General features: G+C 17.3%; 2 protein-coding genes across 2 annotated transcripts; both read left to right on the forward strand.

Moving 5' to 3' along the window:
- Positions 1-7,785: 7,785 nt before the first annotated feature.
- On the forward strand, positions 7,786-8,292 carry SRAE_2000498900 (Hypothetical protein; the record flags this gene model as incomplete). The annotated part of the gene is made up of 1 exon (XM_024643938.1): positions 7,786-8,292. The coding sequence occupies one exon, from the start codon at positions 7,786-7,788 to the stop codon at positions 8,290-8,292; it is 507 nt and encodes a 168-aa protein (XP_024509555.1).
- An 11,728-nt stretch (positions 8,293-20,020) lies between these two features.
- On the forward strand, positions 20,021-20,521 carry SRAE_2000499000 (Hypothetical protein; the record flags this gene model as incomplete). The annotated part of the gene is made up of 1 exon (XM_024643939.1): positions 20,021-20,521. The coding sequence occupies one exon, from the start codon at positions 20,021-20,023 to the stop codon at positions 20,519-20,521; it is 501 nt and encodes a 166-aa protein (XP_024509556.1).
- Between the last annotated feature and the right edge of the window lie 1,298 nt (positions 20,522-21,819).

Consider the following 21,819-nt stretch of genomic DNA (forward strand, 5'->3'; position numbering starts at 1 on the left):
GAAAAGTTATTAAAATATTTAAAAATTAAAAATAATTTCACCTACTCAATACTCGCCTATATATATTTAGGATTTAAATAAAAAATTTGCCCATTTTTAACTTGAATTGAAATATGTTTGTGCCAAGTTTAGGCTAAATAAATTTTTTTTTTCCAATTTTTTATTATTAAAAAAAAATTTCTTAACTAAAATTCAGATGTATATAAAATTTTGTCTTTAAATATTTTTTTAAATGAAATATTTAAAAAAAAACAGTATAAAAAAATTCATAAAAAACAAACTTACCTGAGTAACTCTAGGACCAGTAATCATAAAATTATGAATCCATAGTCATTCGATAGAGAATCTAAATACGCCCAGCCGTTTTTTTCATTTTCTCAAATTTCCATTTTTGAACAAAGTTATGGCCATTTAAAATCTACTTTGGGTCTAATTTGGACCAGTTAAAAATATTTTTTTTATTTTTTTTTTGCAAAAAACAAATTTTCTGGCCAAAATTAAGCTATATATAAAATTTTGATTAAAAATAATTTTTTTAAATGAAATATTTTAAAAAAAAACAGTATAAAAAAATTCATAAAAAACAAACTTACCTGAGTAACTCTGGGACCAGTGATCATAAAATTATGAATCCATAGTCATTTGATAGAGAATTTAAATACGCCCAGTCGTTTTTTTTATTTTCTCAAATTTCCATTTTTGAACAAAGTTATGGCCATTTAAAATTTACTTTGGGTCTAATTTGGACCAGTTAAAAATATTTTTTTCATTTTTTTTTTGCAAAAAACAAATTTACTGGCCAAAATTAAGCTAATTTTTAAAATTTCATAAAAAAATATTTAATAAGAAAAAAGTTATAAGCAAATAAAGGTTTAAAAAATTCAAAAAAAACAAACTTTACCAAGTAACTTTGGGACCAGAAGTCACAAAATTATGAAACCATATTCATTCGATAGAGAATTAAAATACGCCCAGTCGTTTTTTTCATTTTCTCAAATTTCCATTTTTGAAGAAAGTTATGGCCATTTAAAATTTACTTTGGGTCTAATTTGGACCAGTTAAAAAAATTTTTTTTTATTTTTTCTTCCAAAAAAAAAATTAACTGGCCAAAATTAAGCTAATTTTTAAAATTTCATAAAAAAATATTTAGTAGGAAAAAAGTTATAAGCAACTAAAAGTTTAAAAAATTCATAAAAAACAAACTTTACCAAGTAACTCTGGGACCAGAAGTCACAAAATTATGAAACCATATTCATTCGATAGAGAATTTAAATACGCCCAGGCCTTTTTTTCTTTTTCTCAAATTTTCATTTTTGAAGAAAGTTATGGCTATTTAAAATTTTTGTTTGACCAAATAAGGCTTTAGATGTAAATTTTTTTATATTTTTATTATGAAAAACAAATTTTTTGGTCATTTTTTACCTATGTACAAAATTTTATGTTAAAATTATTAAGAATAAAAAAGTTAATTTTTTGCGTTCTTGAAGCTTTTACTATATGAAGATGAAATTTTTTTTAAAAATGATTACGTTTTTCGTAATCAGCGTGTTTTTCTCTATTAGAAAAGTTATTTAAATATTTAAAAATTGAAAATAATTTCACCTACTCAATACTCGCCTATATATATTTAGGATTAAGCATACTGATAAAATAATAAAATAAATTAATAAAAAAGATACTTATAAATTGATTATAACATTTGGCATAAAGTGTTTGATATAAAAAAGAAGTTTTTAACCAGAAAAAAATTTTTTTTTTAGAACTTGTGTTTTAACTTTCATATTTATTATTTTTATATATAAGTATTAATAACTTTTTGTTGAGTATGTTCTCTTCTTTATAAAAAACAATACATCTTTAAAAGTTTTAAATAATCTTTTTGCAAAAAAAAATTTTTTTTAATTTCTTTATTTTCTAGAGAAACAAAATATTAGGAAAAAAAATTTTTTTTTTTTTAAATATTTTTTACATAGTTTTTTAATCATTATAAAACATTTTTTTTAATTATTATATTTTTTAACACTAGTTTTATATTTATTCTGCTCCCAAAAAATGACTTAAACAAAGTATTAAATATTTATATGTATATTTTTTATTTTAAATTAAAAATAAAGTACATAGCAAACAGAAGGTTATATTTTTTTCACATGCATGTGCAAAGGCGTGCAATGTATTAATATAATTTCTATTTAATTAGTATTAAGGTAACAAATATTTACTTGAAAATACTAAATCATAATTTTAATTTTTAAAATTTTATAATTTGTTTTAAACATCAATAAAAATATTAAGTTTAAAAAAATTATCATATTAAAAAATAAGAAATTCAAAAAATATCTCACATAAAATATAATATTTTATCATACTTTTCATTCTTTTGATTTCATTAGTTACAAATTTTTTTATTTAAAATACTTGAAATTTGAAGGAAGTAATACAAACTTAGTATATGAACATGATATATCCAAATAAATAATTTAAAATAAAAAAATAATATATGAATGAAACAATATCAAAATTATAATTGTAAAATAATATTTAAATTCATTTTTTTCAAATAAATGATTTAAAAATAAAAAAAAGATCTAAAAAAGTTAAGAAAATAGTACAAATTGATGAACTAAAAAGTTAGTCTAAAAAAAGTTACAATTTAATGCTCAAATCTTTGATCATGATTTAGTGGACTAAATGATAATAAAAACTTTTTAAATAGCAAATAGACTTGAAAGTAAATTAGAAATAAATTGAATTTAAATGTCAAAGAAGAAAAAACTTCTTTCTACAAAATAAAACAACTATAAAGTAATAAAAATGTTTAAAAAAAATTATAAAATTAATATAATTTTATTAAATCATAGTAACTTTTTTAAAGCTTAAAAATTTAATTAAAAAAAACGATTTTTTTCTATAAAAATTAATTTTTTTCATGTTTAATTTAAAAAAGTTTTAAAGATTATGAATGAATATTACATTTAAGAAATATAAAATAAATATACCTAATTAGATTTTATTTAAAATTGTTTTCAATTACTTTAAACTTAACATTTATATTTATATATTTTCTTAATTAAATGAAAATCAATTTGTGACTTTATATAATCAGTTTTAACATTTTTTATACATTAATTACATTAAAACATTTAAGAAACTTTTAATCATAATTAATAAAATATTATCATTTTTTTTATTAAAAACAATTATATTTTTCAAAAATTTTTTTAAGTATTACACATTAAGTAGTCAATGAGATTATTTATTTTTTAATGTATCATTTTTTGTTTAATTTTTTAATAATTATTGAGTTTTGATTTTTAAAAAAAATTTCTAAAACTAATATTTACTAAGAAAACAAATGAAAATAAAAAAAAGCAAGAAATTTTTAAAATGAGTATAATTTAGAAATGAAATATTTTATTCCTTTTTTTTTCTATTTATATCAGTTATTACTATTTATTATGTAGAAATTTCAAAAGAATCAACTAATAAAATCAAATGTCTATGGAAAATTTGGAATTAATTTTCAAATCGCACATTGATATTAAGATTAGGATTAGGAAAAATAAAAAATTACAACATGGATAATTCACCCAATCTATTACCATTTGTAAACATTACATCAACTTATAAACATTATATAGTAAATTAAGAAAACAAAAAAGATTAGCTAATAGCTATGATTTCAAAAATTATTAAGAAATCAAGAAAATTGTAATTCTTACCATTTACATCTTACAGTATATAATGCAACAGAACAAGATAATAATATAATATATAAAGTAATAAAGTAAGTCTCACTTTTAAACAATCTGTCAAAGTTTTCTACATCAAATTTTATTTTGATAAGAAAAATTTTGACAGATAAGTTAAAAATGTTAAATATTAATTTTTTTAAAGAAATATATTATGTCAAATTTCTTAATTGACATATTTATTTCACTAAAAATATATCTATTTTAAAGATTTATGCGATTTTTATATCTGTTAAAAACTTTTTTGTCAAATTACAAATAATTTAAAAAAATCTTGACAGATAAATATAAACTATATATATTAATTTTTAAAAAAGATATATATCTAATCTGTTAAATAGTTTATATACCAAAAAGTAAATTTATTTATTGTAAAAATTTTTTTAGTATTTTCTAATTATATCTTTTATCTGTTAAAATTTTATATGTCGTTTTAAATTCTAAGAAAAAAAATTTTGAAGGAAAAGTATAAACTTGTAATGCTAATTTTTAAAAAAAATATAATACACGTATTAAGTTAAATATATAAAAAAAATGAAAAAAATTTGTTTGTAAAAATATTTTTATTAATTTTTAATGTAATTTTAAATATTTAAAAAATATTTTTAAAATTTTATTATGTTGAAATTTTACAATTTATTTATTTAAAATTTCCTTTTAACAATTAAAAATTTGAAAGATAAAATAATTTATATTAAAATTTTATCTAAAAACAATTAATATCTGATAAATTATTTAAAAAAATCATTTTTATATGAAGTAATTATAAGTTTGTTTTAATTGATATATATTGAATTTAAAATTACTCAAAAAAGTACTATTATAGGGTAAAGTGTGAGTTGTGATTTTATATTAGTAAAATTTTAATTTTAGATATAAAAAGATTTCATACATAGCGAGTGAAAGCAGTAGTTGTAGTAAACTTAACTAATTATATCTTACAAAATTTTTTATGCAAAACCCACACACATTTTCTAGAATTTCACTGCTTCTACTAAATTTTAATAAATCTACTTTAACTGCTGCTGTATTCTGCTGAAACTTTAATTTTCTGATATCTGAAAATAAATATTTTATTAAATAAAAATTGCAACTCGCATATTAATATACATATACATTTTTTTAGTAATTTTAAATTCTATTAAAAAATAGTTAAAACAAACAAATAGTTTTTTCAAATATTATTTTTTTGAATAATTTATTACATATTTGTTGTTATTTAATAAAAATTTTTATATAAATAATTTTACCTTTCACATTTTTAATTGATAAAAGGAAATTTTAAATAAATAAATTTTAAAATTTCAACATAATAAATTTTTAAAATATATCTATTTGCATAATCAATTTTTTTCAAGTTAAATGCATGTTTCTAATTTAATATGTGTATCATATTTTTTTGAAAATAAAAATTTAAGTCTATACATATTTATCAAAAATTTTTTCTTTAAAATTTAAAATGACGGATAAAATTTTGACAGAAAAAAAAGATGCAAATTTTTTATTACATATATTAATCAACATATTAGTTTTATTATATATTTTTAAGAAATTAATAATTATAATTTATATTTATCTGTCAAAAATATAGACATCATTTTAGCTTTAAAAAAAAATTTTTATCAGACGGAAAAATGTAAATTTTTCATGTAACACAGAAATTACAAAAATCATTGCAATAAAAAACTTTTTAGAGTAATATATATGCTAATTAAGCAATTGACATATTATATTTCTTAAAAATTTAATATTAAAGATTCTTAACATATCTGTTGAAATTTTTCGTGCAAAATTGAATTTTGCGTAGAAAACATTGACATATAGATAAAGATTATGTATAAACAAATTATGACAAACTATTTTAATATTAATAGTATTTATATATTTCTTTTTTAAATTTCAAAAAATGATATTAATGTAATAATTTATCAAAAAATTTTTAATTTACATGACAACATTTAAACTAATAGATTATTACAAATTAACAGCTAGTATAAATATTATTAAAAATATAAAAATAAAAAAGTAAAAATAGTTTAACCATATTAAAAATATATTATTTTATATCAAAAAATTATTTTTAAAAATGTTTTAAATTATTTATATTATTAGTACCTTTATTACAATGAAATTAAAACATATTTTTGTTATTTTTATAAACCATAGTTGCAATTTTTTTGATTAACAAAAAATTAAATAAGAATATTTTAAAAAGAAAAAGTAAACATAAAAGTATATGTGAAATCTTAGACAATAAAATGTTTAAAAAAAATTAAAACAATAAAAGTAAACTTTAACAAGTAATGACAATTTAAAATAAGTAAGTTAATAATTTTGTAAAAATTGTTTTTTAAAAAACAAATTATATTTTAATTTGATTGAGTTACAAAATATAGCTGTTTTCAATATTTCATAGTTAATATCAATTCAGTTAAAGATTTAAATTTCATTATTAATCAATGCATTTAAAATATTCAGATTGTATTAAAGAAATAAAACAGATATCAATTAAATGTTTACATTAATTTATTTTTAATTAAAATTATTTTTTAATTTAATATCCAGTTTTAACAAAAAAAAAATTAATGAAAAAATTAGTTTAAAAAACAGATAATAATTATTCTATAAAAAGTTTTTAATTCACTATTTTTTAGTATATATATTGAATCAAAACAATTTTTTAAATGTAGAAACTATTGTTTTATTATTTATATTATTCCTTTATTCTTGATATTAAAGTTATAAATAACTACATGAAAGTACTAAATCTTTTTATTAAATTTGAATAGTTAATTAATTGTTTAAAACATTCATAAGAGTGTTTAATGTTTACACTTTTATCATAATGTAGTAATATAAATTTTTCCTCTCCATTAGATTTGGTGTGAAAAAAAATTGCAATAGATAACATTTATTAAACAATATTTTTGCAAAATATGAAGAACATAATAAAAAAAACGTTAGTAATTGATAGAGATAAAATACATCTTTCTTGTGGCAGAGTTCTTCTCGTCAATATCTTTTTTTAAATCTCTCTTAAACTGTATTATCTGTAATAATTGCCATTTTTTATTTCTGGTTACCTCGTAGTCCCTTTTAACAACCCATTGAAAAAAACATTACACATCAGCACTGATATTTAGTTAAAATAAACTGTTGTATTAATAAATAAAAAAATCAAACAATAATTCATTAAAAAATATAATATTTTATCATACTTCAGATTCTTTTAATTCCATTAGTTACAATTATTTATATCAAAGTACCTTTTATCTGAAATACTTGATATTAAAAAAAAGTAACAGAAAGTTAATTTATGACCATGTAATATCTAAATAGATATTTAAAAAAGAGAGTATATAAATATTACATTAAATATATAAAAATTGTAGATATAAATTTGCTGTGTAATAATTATAAAATAATTTTTTTTAAGCAATTTTTATTGAAAAAAAATTTGTAAAGAGTTAAAAAATTTAGTCACATTTTTTATAGTAAAAAATTGCTTTTAAAATTTAAAAATTCTTATTAAACAACATGAATTAAATTTTAAATAAAATTTAGATAAAGAATTATAAAAATATATATGGTTAAATCAAATTTATAGTTTATTTAAATTAATTTTATTTTAAAATTTTTGAACTATCTAAAATAAATAAAATTTTAGATTAAATAAACATCAGCTTATAATTTTGTTAAAATCAAATTTTTTAAATTTTTATATTCTTAATTATTACTTATACATAAATTTCATTTTATGATTTAAGAAATATTTATTATTATCAATACAATATTACACTTTGTTTTTTAAAAGTAACTATATTTTGGAAAAAAGAAATTTTTTTTAGATTTTAAATATCAGGTTAACAAAAATAATATTAAAATTTTTAATTTTTGTCTCTATTTAAAAATAATTATTGAAATTAATGTAAAATTAAACATGAAAGCTAATTAAAAAATGTGAATGCTAATATTTACATAGAAAAAAAAGTACTATATAAATGAAAAAAAATCTTAAACTTTATAAAATTAAAAAATGAAATATCTAATTCCACTTTATTTTATACTCTTTTTATCAATTATTACTATTATTAATGTATTCTCGTCGTCAATACAATCAACGACAACAAAACCAGTAAATGGTACCAGATATAGATGGAGACCATTGAATAAACCATTGAATGGAACTTTTATAACAAAATTAGGAAAAGAAGCAGTAGATTTTTTCAACACAAAACATCCAAAAAAAGCATTGACATATGTAAATGTTACATCAGCTCAAAAGCGTGGAAAAAAAGAAAATGGAAACAAACAAATTAAGCTTAAAATTTTGGTTTCCAGAATTAGTAGTAATGAAGCAAATGCCCAGCTTTTATGTCATCACCTTCGTGCAATATTTAATGTATCAACAGAAGGTAAAAAAACGATAGTAAAAGAAAGGCAAATTGGTTTAAAAACCAAATTTGACTGTTATAAGAAAAACAATACCTCATCAAACGCTATAAAACAGCCTAATAATAAAGATAATAACATACCTGAATAAATAATGAAAAGGAAAAATAAAATTTTTTTTAAAATTTTTTTAGTTTAAAAAATAATAATTTATTTCATGATTTACTTTTTAAAAATAAAATATTCATATTATTATATTATTGAAAAATTATATGAAATCTGATAAAATTAAGTCAGAAAAAAAAATAAAATTTTTATTTTTATTAAAATACTAATTTTAAAAGCAATTAAATATGGTAACAAAATATTTTTACTTATCAAACAATTTTTAAAATAATGATATAAAAAAGATATTAATACAATTATACAACTATATTTTATAAATAAAATTTATAATAATCAGATATATATAATGTTAATTAATAAATAGAATTTTTTCAATAGCTTAAATTTATTTGTAAAATTAAATATTCATCCTTTGTACTTCAAACTTTTGAATATATAAAAGAAAATTTAATTGTCAAATAAATTTCATTAGTTGTATTTAAAGTAATAATGATAAAAACATATTATTCAAAAAAACTTATTAGTGATAACGATATTTATTATAACTAAAAAAAAACAATAATGTATTAAGTAAGATTTTAAAATATACATAATTAAAAATGAAATAAAAAAATTTTTTAAAAATTTTAAACTTTTTTGTAATTATTCTAAGTTTAAAAAATTGCAAATGATTTATAATAAAGTTTTGTTTTTATGTAAATATTGCAGAAAAAATTGTAAATTTTTTATTTGCTGCAAATTATAACTTAAATAAATTTCTAAGTAAAATAGAATATAATTAAAAAAAATGATTGTAAAATAGTTTTTGATGTTAGTTTCTTGAAAAAATTAGTTTAAAAAATGGATATAATAAATTAAAGTTTGAAAAAAATTCAAAACGTTTTTAAAAAAAAAAATTATCAAAAAACATCAGAGTATAATTTATTTTCTACATTTGAAGTATTATAAATTATAAAAAACATCTTTTGTTCATAACATATTTTTAAATATATTTAAAAAAATTTAACATTTTTATTAGTCTAATGTTTTCTTTCGTTTTTGTTTAATTTTAATTTTTTATATAATTTTTTTTAAATACTAATAAAAATATAACTAATGTAGTTTTTAATTTTCATTCAAATAAAATACGTAATATAAAAATCAGATAATTCATTCTTATGATAAAAACATTTTTACGTTCATTAGAAAACTTTTTAAAATTAAATATAAATATAAATAAAAATACAAAATAATTATAACTTGAATTTGGGTAGAAAAAATTTTAATAAAAAAAATTATATTGTTATAGTTAGTATAAAAGAAAAAAAAATGATTAAAAATAATATGTAGTAAATTGATAAAAAAAAAAATTTTTTTTTAATATTTGTGTATTAACTACCATATTTATTATTTTTTTTATTTTCATATAATTCTTCAATAAGTTTTTTTCTAAATATACTTATTTAATTGAGTAAATATGAAAAATTTAAAAAGTTAATAGAATCTTTTTGCATAAAAAAATAATTTTAAAGTTATTAATATATATGAAAGAAATTTTTTCAATTTAAAATATTTCTTATGTAGTTTAAAATCATTATAAAACATTATTATTAAATTAAAATTTTTTTATTATATTTGTTATTAATTTACATTGCTTCCATGAAACGTGATTAAAACAAATTATAAATTATTGTTTTTTATATATTTTAATTTTTAAATTACAAAATAAGTACATAGCAAACAGAAAGTTATATTTTTTTCCACGTACACATGCAAATAGAGTGCTGGTTATTAATTTTAATTACACAATTATTAATGGGAAAATACTTAACCTTAGTATTAGTTTTGAATGAAAAATTAGAAGCTTAAAACATTCATAATTTTGTTAAATTAAAGTAAGCTTTTATATTAAAAAGTAATAAATTCAAAAAATATCTCACATAAAATACAATATTTAATTATATTTTCTATTTTTATGATTCCATTAGTTACAATTTTATTTATACCAAATATTCTTTATCTAAAATAATTAACAATAAAAAGAGTAATAAAAAATTAATTTAAAAATATGTAAAATTTAAACAGATATTTAAGAATAAGAAGATTTTGTAAATATAAAAAAAATTCAATTGTAAAGAAATTTGTTTAGACAATTTTAATCAAAAAACAAAATATTGAAAAGTTAAAAAATTTAAAAAAATATAATTATATTTTATACAGTAAAAGTTTCAAATAAAATTGATCTATGTACACACTAAAAAATAAAATCAAAAAATAAAAGAATTTAATCATAACATAAAATAATAGCACTTCATCAAATTAAATTCTAAATTTTTAATTTTTGGTTTATAAATAAACATTACACAAGATATTAGAACTTTTGCAAAGAATTTACATAATAATAAAAAAAGAAACTTTATTTTATTTTTAAATTATATTATTTATTTATATTAGTTTTTATAATTAAATTAAAAATAATAATTTTTAACAAATATTTTTGCTTATATTTTTATCAAATTAGTTTTATAAATTAAAATAGAATATTGAATTATAAAATAAAAAAATTAAATCAATGATTATATCAAATTAATAGTTTATTTTAATGTAATTTTTAAACTATCTTAAATAAATAAATTTCTGGATTAAATAAACATTAGCTAATAATTATTTTTTATTAATTTTAATTAAATTCTTTATGTGTTTCTTGTTATTATTTATTCATTATTTTCTTTCAAACATTTATGAAATATTTTATCATTATTTATACAATATTACCACATTGTTATTTTTAAATGACTTTATTTATAAAAAAAGAAAATTTTTTTACTATAATCACCAAGTTAACTAAAATTATATTAATGTTTATATTTTTTGTTCAATTTTAAAAATAAATATTAAATTTGTAACTAAAAATAATTTAAAAAATGTTAACTCTAATATTTCCTTTAAAAATTTATATTTATAAAGTGAAAATCTTAAAATATATATAATTAAAAAATGAAGCATATAATTCCATTTTATTTTATACTCTTTATATCATTTTTTACTATTATTAATCTAAATTCGGCAAAAAAAAGTCAACAAAAAAAACAACAAAAACAACAAGAGCAACAACAACAACAAAAACTAGATATGTATGAAGAATATTAAAAGAAGATTTGTATGGAACAATGGTTTAAAGATTAAAAATAGAAGCAGTAACATTTTTCAATTGTATACATCAAACTATACCAAAATTAAATTATATAAGCGTTAAATTAAATCAAAAGCGTGGAAAAAAAACAAAGGAAACAAATAAATTAGGCTTACAATTTTGGTTTAAATATTTAGTGGTAATTCAACATTATAAAATCTTTTATGTCATTACTTTTATGCATTATTTAATGTAACAACAATAGATATAAAATATGTAATTCAAGAAAGACAATATAATTTAAATGATAAATTTGCTTGTGCTAATGATAGCAAAGTCAGATTAGAGGCTATAAAAAACTTCAATAAATAATGATAAAAAAATTCAATATTATTTTAAAATATTTCAACTAAAAAAATAATTTATTTCATTAATTAGGTTTTTTAAATTGAAATATATATTATTACAACAATAGAAATTTTATAAATTTAAAAATAGCAAATAATGAAAAGTCAAAAAAAAAAAATAAAAATTTTATGTGTTTTAAACATTTTTGTTTAAAGTAATAAAACTATAGCAAAAATTAATTTGCTTATAAAATAATTTATACTATCCTTTTAAATAATAAAGGATAATTTAAAAAAGATATAAATTCAATTGTGTAACTATACTTTTTTTTAATATAATTTATAATATTCAAATATATAATCTTTTTTAATAAATATAAACTTTTCAATAATTTATATTTACTTGTAAAAATAAACATTCATTTTTTTTCTCTCAAACTTTAGAGTATGTTAAAAATAATTTAATTAGCTAAATCTAAGAAACAATAAAAGTAAAACATATCATTTAATAATCTTATTATTGAATAACGGTAATTATTACTAACAAAAAATATTATTAATTTAGTAAGATTTAAAAAAAAATATTATCGAGAGTTTGAAAAAAAATTTTTTTGACATTTTAACTTTTTTATAAGTTTTTTAGGTTAAAAAAATGCAAATATTTCTAGAAAAGTTATATTTTTATTTAGATAATGTAAAAAAATTGTAATTTTTTCTATTGGTGCAAAAATAATACTTAAAGAGGTTTTTAAGTAAAATATAAGTGTAAAAAAGATTGTAAAAAATGTTTTCAATGTTATTTTTTTTCTAAAAATTAGTTTTAAAGTTTGATATATTAATTTTAAGTTAGATAAAAACACTAAATAATCGAAAACTTTTTTTAAAAAAATATAGAGGTAATATTTTCTCTACACTTTTAGTATACATCATATATATATATGACATTTTTGGTTCTTGAGAAATTTTGAAAAATAAGTAAAAAAATTCAGTAATGCCGGTCGTTAGACTGCATTAGTAGAATAGGCGGATACAAGAAACGGTATGTAAACAAAGGAATAGGAAACAACGGCAGTTACTTTTCTCTTATAAATTAAAAAGACCTAAAACTACTGATATACCACGGAAATCATATCAGTAATACTAAATAACCATTATTATTATTTGTTATGTTAATATTGTTACTTTAATAAAAGACATTATTAACTTAACTTTATACTATCTAATCCCTACCTAGTGACGACTTAAACCGCTACATCATTCTTTTTAGGGATGAAAACCATGGTAGCCATTAGGATTCAACAATTTTATCATTTTTTTCTTTTTTAATAAGTGACTACTTTTAAAACATAAATTTTTAAATTAAATACTAGAAAAATTAATTATGCAGTTTTTGATTTTCATTTGTATGAAATCAGCAAAGTCAATTTCGATTAATTAATTCTTAAGCAAAAAACAAAAAAATATCTTTGATTTTTTTAGATTACTTTTTGCAATTTAACGTATATAAGAATATGAAATAGTTATAAACTTCAATTTTGATAGGAATAATTTAAATATAAAAAAAAGTTTTTTTAAAACTTAAGTTTTAACTTTCATATTTATTATTTTATTTTTTTAATATAAGATTTAATAACTTTTTTTTGACTATATTTTCTTCTTAATAAAAAAACCATACATCTTTTAAAGTTTTATAGAATCTTTTTGCAAAAAAAGAAAATTTTTAAAAGTTTTTTATTTCTAGAGAAACAATAATTTAGTAAAAAAAAAATTTTTTGGACATCATTTATTAATTTTTTTCTACTTTCACTTAAAGTGACTTGAACAAATTATAAAATATTTTATATAAAAATAATATTTTTTAATTTACAAAATAAGTACATAACAAATAGAAGATTATGTTATTTTAATATACAGTGCAAAGGGCGTACAATGTATGAATATAATTTCTATTTTTTCAATATTAAAGTAACAAATATTTACAGAAAAATTTTAAATCTTAGTATTTATTTTTAACATTTAATAATTTGTTTTAAACATTAATAATAATATAAAGTTAAAATAAATTATTATATTAAAAAGTAAGAATTTCAAAAAATATCTCACATAAAAAACAATATTTTATCATACTTCCCATTCTTTTGATTTCATTAGTTACAATTTTTTTGTCTAAAATACTTGAAATTGAAAAGGATAACATAAACTTAGTATATGAGTATGTTATATCTAAATAAATAATTTAAAAAAATAGTATATGAATGAAACAATATTTAAATTATAATTGTAAAATAACAAAAGAATTTATTTTTTAGCCTAATAATCTAAAAAATTAAAAAATAAAGCTAAAAAAGTTCCAATTTAAAGCTTGAATTGATAAGCATGATTAATTGTATCAAATAAAAATAAAATAACATTTTAAATAACAAATAAACTTAAAAATAAATTTAATTTAAATGTTAAAGAAATAAAAACCTCTTTATACAAAACAAAACTACCAAAAAGTAATAAAAATTAAAAAAAATATATAAATATTAATATAGTTTTATTAAATCAAGGTAACATTTTTTTAAGTTTTAAAATTCAATTAAAAGAAACGATTTTTTTCTATATAAATCATTCTTTTTCTTGTTTAATTAAAATAAATTTTAAAGATAAATAATGGATATTGAATTAAAGAAATAAGATATATATATACTTTATTAGATTTTAGTTAAAATTGATTTTAATAATTTTAAACTTAACACTAATATTTCTCAATTTTTTAAAATAAATAGTTTTTGAATAAAATGAACATCAATTTATGACTTTATTTAATAAGTTTTAACATTTTTTATACATTAATTTCTTTAAAATATTTAAGAAATTTTTTTATATGATAAATACATTATATCACTTTTTTTTATTAAAAATAATTTTATTTTTGTAAATTTTTTTAAGTATTACATATTAAGTAATCAATGAGGATATTTAAATTATTATGTATCATGTTTTGCTTAATCTTTTAATAATTTTTGAGTTTTGATTTTTAATTAATTATGGTATGTTATAAAACATTGCTAAAACTAAATATTTACTTAGAAAACAAATGCAGATATAAAAAATCAAGAAATTTTTAAAATGAGTATAATTTAGAAATGAAATATTTTATTCCTTTTATTTATATCTGTTATTACTGTAGATTTGATTTATACATCATATTTTGGGAAAAAAAAGTATATTTTGGGAAAGAATGAAGAACAACAAAATAAGAATAATATATAAGGATGAAAAATAGAAGGAAAGAACACATTGTAACTGTGATAGTTATTTTATAATACAAGAAGTACCTGAATACTTTCAGGTATAATTTTATATATTCTATTTAAATAAAGACATTAAAACAAACTTTTATTACTATTTATTATGTAGAAATTTCAAAACAATCAACTAATAAAATCAAATGGCTATAGAAAATTTTGAATTAATTTTTAAATGGCATATTAATAATAAGATTAAGATTAACAAAGGTTAAAAAATACAACATAGGTAATTCACTCAATCTATTACCATTTTTAAACATTATATAGTAAATTAAGGAAACAAATACATTTAGTTAATAGTTATGGTTTCAAAAGTTAATAAGAAATCAAGCACTTATAATTCTTACCATTTACACTTTGCAGTATATAATGTTATTTGACAAGATACTGATTTGATATATAAAGTAATAAAAGTAAGTCCACTCATTGTCTATTTGTCAAAGTTTTCTACACTAAATTTAATTTTGATTGAAAGAATTTTGACAGATGTGTTAAAAATTTTTAATATTAAATTATTAAGAAATATAATATATTAAAATTCTTAATTAACATATATATTACTCTAAAAATATGTATATATTGTAAACATTTATGTGAATTTTTTATTTGTTAAATAATTTTTTTGTCAAATTACAAATGATTGAAAAAATTTTGACAGATAAATATGAACTATACATATTAATTTTTCACAAAGCATATAATGTAACTAATATGCTAATTAATATTTACTAAAATGTAAATATATTTATTGTAAAAATTTTAATTAGTATTTTAAATTTATACCATTTTATCTGTCAAAATTTTTTATGTCTTTTTAAATTTTAAGAAAATAATTTTTGTCAAATAAGTATAAACTTGTAATATTAATTTATAAAAAAAAATATAATACACGTATTGATTTAAAATATATATATCTAAAAAAAATTGTTTGTAAAAATATTATTAGAAATTTTGAGTTTGTTTTAATTGATATTTATTAAATTTAAAAATACTCAAAAAATACTATAATTGAGTAAATTGTGAATGGTCATATTAAATTAAAAAAATTGTAATTTCAGATATTAAAAGATCTCATACATATCGGGAGAAAGTAAGAGTTGTAGTAAACTTATCAGGTTGAATCTTCTGAAAAGTTTCATACAAAATCTACACACTTTTTTCTAGAATTTTATTGTTTCTACTTAATTTCTAATAAATCTACTTTTACTGCAACTCCTTAACGTTTTTATATCTTAGTTGTATGAAAATATCGTTTTAATACCTAAATCCTTTCATCTAATACAATAGATTCATATATAAATTGATATTAGATTTATTTAACAATATTAGTGAAAAAATTAGAACAAAGATAAAAATAAGAGAATTAAATTAAATTAACAGTAGATCTTCATGTTTTGTGTTTTCCTGGGAATGATTACTTAGTTCTTATTTCCTTTCCTTTTTATACTCCGTTTTCTTACTCCGCCTCAATGCCAGGGCATTACAAACTGTATTCTGATGTAACTTAAATCTTTTGATTTCTGAAAATTAATATTTTATTAAATAAAAATTGCAACTCGCATATTTATATACATTCACATTTTTTTAGTAATTTTAAATTCTATTAAAAATCAATTAAAACAAATTCATAATTACTTCATATTGTATATTTTTATTTCTTTAATAATTCATTTTATATTAATTGTTACTTAATAAAATTATATATATATATATAATTCTATCTCTCACATTTTTAATTGATAAAAGAAAATTTATTATGAAAAAAAAATTTTAAATTTTAATATAGTAAATTTTAAGAAAAAGTTTTTAAATATATATATTTGTATAATCAATTTTTTTTAGCTACATTCATGTTTTTAATTTAATATTTGCATAATATTTTTTTAATAAAATTAAAAAATTAAAATTTATATTAATCTATTAAAAAAATTTTTTTAAATCTAAAATGACGGATAAAATTTTTGACAGAAAAAAAGATGTGAATTTTTATTTCTAGAAATTATTTTTACAATATATTTAATATTTAGTATATATAGTTAACATATTAGATACATATTATGTTATGAAAAAAATTATTCATATGATTCATATTTATCAAACAAAACTTTAACCATATTTTTAAATTTGATAAAAATTATTGACAGATGGAAAAATAAAAATATTTTATGTAATAAAAAAATCATTACAAAAAACTTTTTTATGCAATATGTATGTTAATTAAAAAATCAACTTATTACGTTTCTTAAAAGCTTAATATTAAAGGTTTTTAACTTATCTGTCAAAATTTCTTACATCAAAATTGAATTTGGTGTAGAAAATTTTGACATATAAATAATAAATGTATATAAAAAAAATTATGCAAAATTAATTCAATGTAAAATATATTTTTATATTCTCTTGTAATTTTTTATATTATGATGTTAAAGTGATTAGATTAACAAAAAATATTTAATTAATTTGACAACAATTTAACTAATAATTTATTACAAAATAACACTTAATGTTTATGTTAGTCAAAAATATATTAAAAAAAATTTAAAATAGTTTAACTATTAAAAATTTATTATTTTTAAAAATGTTCTAAAATTAATTTATTATTAGTACCTTAATTACAATGAAATTAAAACATATTTTTTGATATTTTCATAAACCATAATTGTAATTTTTGTAATTAACAAAAGGATAAATAAAACTATTTTAAAAAGAAATAGTAAAAATAAAAAATAAGTAAAATCTAAACCAATAAAATATTTTAAATATATTAAAACAATAAAAGTTAACTTTAGCAATAAGGTTAATTCAAAATTATTAAGTTATCAATTTAAAAAATTGTTTCTTGATAAAAAAAAATTATATTTTTATTGATTCAATTTTAGAATATAATTGTTTCCAAATTTTTAAATTAAGTATTAAAATTACATTAACAACTATTGTATTCTAAATATTCAGATCGTTTAAAAGAAAAAGTGTATCAAAATCAAAAATTTAATTAATTAATTTTTTAAAAAATTGCTTTTTTAGTTTTACATTTAGTTTCAACAACAAAAAAAGTTAATTGAAAAAGTAGGTTGAAAAATAGATGATAATTATTGTATAACAAATTTTTATAATTTACTGATTTGAAGCATATAATAAATCAAAGCACTTTTTAAATGTAAAAACTAATGTTTTATTATTAATATTATTTCTATATTCTTGATGTTAAAGTTATAAATAACTACATGAAAGTACTAAATCTTTTTATTAAATTTGAATAGTTAATAAATTGTTTAAAATATTCATAAGAGTATTTCATGTTTACACTTTTATCATAGTGTAGTTATATATAAATTTTTTCTCTCCATTAAATTTTATGTACAAAAAAAATTATAATTGATAACGTTTATTAAACAATAGTTTAACAATAAAGTGAAAAAAATAATACGAACAACAATAGTAATTAAAAAAGATAAAATACATCTTTCTTGTGACGTAGCTTTTCTTTTTAATACCTTTTTTCCAGATTTATTTTAAGCTGTATTATCTGAAAAAATTACTTTTTTTGTATCTGATTACCTAGTACTACCTTTAAATGACCCATTGGAAGTAGCTTTACACATCAGCATTGCTATTAAGTTGAAATAAACTATTACATTAATAAATAAAAATTCAAAAAATAATTCATTAAAAAATACAATATTTTATCTTACTTAAGATTCTTTTAATTCCATTTGTTACAACTATTTTTTTCAAAATATCTTTTATCTATGATACTTAAACTTGTAAAAAAAAGGAACAGAAAATAGTATATGGACATTAATTATACAAACATATAATTAAGAATATAAAAAGTATATGAATATAGCAATAATTAAATAATAAATGTAAAAAAAAATTTTAAGCATTTAAAATTAAAAGCAAATCTGTCAAAAAGCAGCAAAAATTAAAAAAATATATCCTTAATTTATAGACTAAAAAATTTTATTTTAATTAGTTTATGGTACCCTAAAATAATACAATCGTAAAAATAAAACTTTAGTCATAATATAATAAAAATACTTCTCAAACATCAATTCTAAATTTTTCATTTTCATTTTTAAATAATTCTCACACAAGTTTTTTGGCATTTTTCAATAAAATTATACCATAATAATAAAAGCAATTGTACTTTATTTTAAATTTATTTATTTTTAGATAATATCCCTTTTTTGGCATAAGAAAAGAAAGAGGAAAATAAGCGTATAAAAGCAAGCTTGATTGGAAAACAAAGGTAGAGTAAGAAGAATAACCTCGGATTAAAGTTTTCAACACAATATTCTTATAAATTTTTATTAGTTATTTTTGTAATATTAGATTTCACATAGAAAATGTTAATATTTAATCGTTATTGTATTTAAAACATGGATTGGAGCTAACAGAAAAGACTGGACTAGGTGACTGCATTGAGAAGGTACTCATAAGAGTAATAAAAAAATTTTTTTATATAAACATATTCATGTTAATTTTTATCAATTATTAGTTTTATAGATAATAATTGAATATTGAATTAAAAAAATTATATATTTGGATAGATCAAATTCATGGTTGAATTTAATTACATTTTATTTAACTTTCATATTTTTAAATTATCCAAAATAAATAAATTTATAGATTAAATAAACACCAGAATGATTTTCTTATAGTCAATTTTATTTTAGTTTAAAATATGCTTCAAATTATTACTTATATATTAATTTTTTTATTTAAAATTTAAGAAACATTTATTATCACCAGTACAAAATTACCATTTTGTTATTTTAAAATAACTTTATTCAAGAAAAAAAGTTTTATGATTGTAATTATTAAATCAACAAAAAAAATACTGATATTTTTAATTTTTTATTCTATTAAAAATAAATATTTAAATTATATGTAAAATTAAACATAGAAATTAATTAAAAGAATGTTAATACTAATATTTATACAAAAAAAAACTACTATATAAATGAAAAAAAATCTTAAAATGTATAAAATTTAAAAATGAAATATTTAATTCTATTTTATTTTATACTCTTTATATCAATTATTACTATTATTAATGTAAATTCGGCAAAAAAACAACAATCAAATGGCACAAAATCAACACCAAAAAATCCCAGATACAAATGGAAAAATATGACATCACCGTTAAATGGACCTTTTGTAACAGGATTAGGACAAAAAGGAGTACAATATTATAACCAGAACCATACAAGTGATCCTGTAACATTTGTAAACGTTACAAGAGGTCTAAAACGTGGAAGAAAAGATAAAGGAACTAGAAGACTTAAGTTAGTTATTTTTGTTACAAAAAATAGTAGTAGTACAGGTTCAAAAGGAAATCTTGCTTGTCAAAGACTTCGTGTAATATTTAATGTAACAGCAAAAGGTAATCAAACAGCAATAAGATCCAAGCTTTTCAACAAAACTGAAAAAGGAGAATGTATTATCCCACAAAATAGCAAAAAGAATAATCAATCACAGAATAAAAAAAATAAATAATGACAACAAAAAATTGAATGTTGTTTAAAATTATTTTGATTTTAAAAATAAAAATTCATTTCATTATTAAGATTTTTTAAATTAAAATGTATATTATTGTACTTTTAGAATTTTTAAAATTATAAGATAGCAGGTAAAATATTGTAAGAAACAAATATAAAATTTGTTTTATATAATTATCAGGCTGTATCATATGAAATGCATGTTTGTTTTTAACTTTTTGAATGCGCGTAGCTCAGTGGAAAATTAACCCTAGATTTACCATCTATTTATATAAACCTATATTTACCAAAAACAGTCAAAATGACTGGTACTGGTATAAGTGTCAATAGCAAAATTTTGTTTCTTACTAATATATATAAAATAACATTAAGTTTATAAAATGTATTCTCTACTTATAGCTACAAAATTGATAACATAATTTTTAAAATCAAATTATTAAATTAGTAGTAAATTTTGAATTTAAATTGCATGACCAGACAAAATGACTGCTCTGGGAAATCTAGGGTTAATATTTTTTTTCTAATAACAGTCATTAGATTCACCACATTGTTTTCTATCGTAAAACTAGCTTTTTAAACGTTGAGAATAAAAACTTAAAAAACTAGAAGCGATAGAAGCTTCAAAATGCAGATTCTAAAGACCTATAATTTTTGAAGAATTTCTTCTTCAAGAATGGTTCAAATTTAAAAAAAAAAGAGGGTATGTGTGGGCAAGGTTAGGGGTATATGAGGAGTGAAAGAGAGATTCATAATTCGTCTCCTTCAGTTTTTGGAGAATGGTTTCTGAAATTTATGGATGAGACTTTGCTTGTAAATATCTTTTAACTGTTTATGTATGCTAAAAAGATGTTTTCTAGGAATATTTTTTTAAATTTTTTTAATTATTATGCACAATTGGATTCATTACTCTTAGTTTCAACAAGTTTTACTAAGTTTCATAAATTTTTAGTGCACAATTTTTTCAAAAAACTACCAAAATGCTACCATATTTTTGTTTTGGGACATGTGGTAGTTTATGGCTTAATTTTCATGAAAAAATATTCAAATTGGATTTTTCTGCTGCAAAGAATTCAATTATTAGTATAAATTATTTTTCATTTAAGAAATTAATCATTTTTACCCTAAAACGTTGAAAAAACAGACTTCAAAACGATGAAGTGCTTGTTTTAAGTTCAACATTGGCGGCAAACTTTTGATCTATCTTTTTGAGCATTTACTTAGCTACAAATGTTTAAAAACTTTTGATCTTGAAAATACTAAAACCTCAGATGCTTTTCTAAACATTTGTCGAAGAAA

Source organism: Strongyloides ratti (genome assembly GCF_001040885.1).
Source record: "Strongyloides ratti genome assembly S_ratti_ED321, chromosome : 2".
Lineage (NCBI taxonomy): Eukaryota > Metazoa > Nematoda > Chromadorea > Rhabditida > Strongyloididae > Strongyloides > Strongyloides ratti.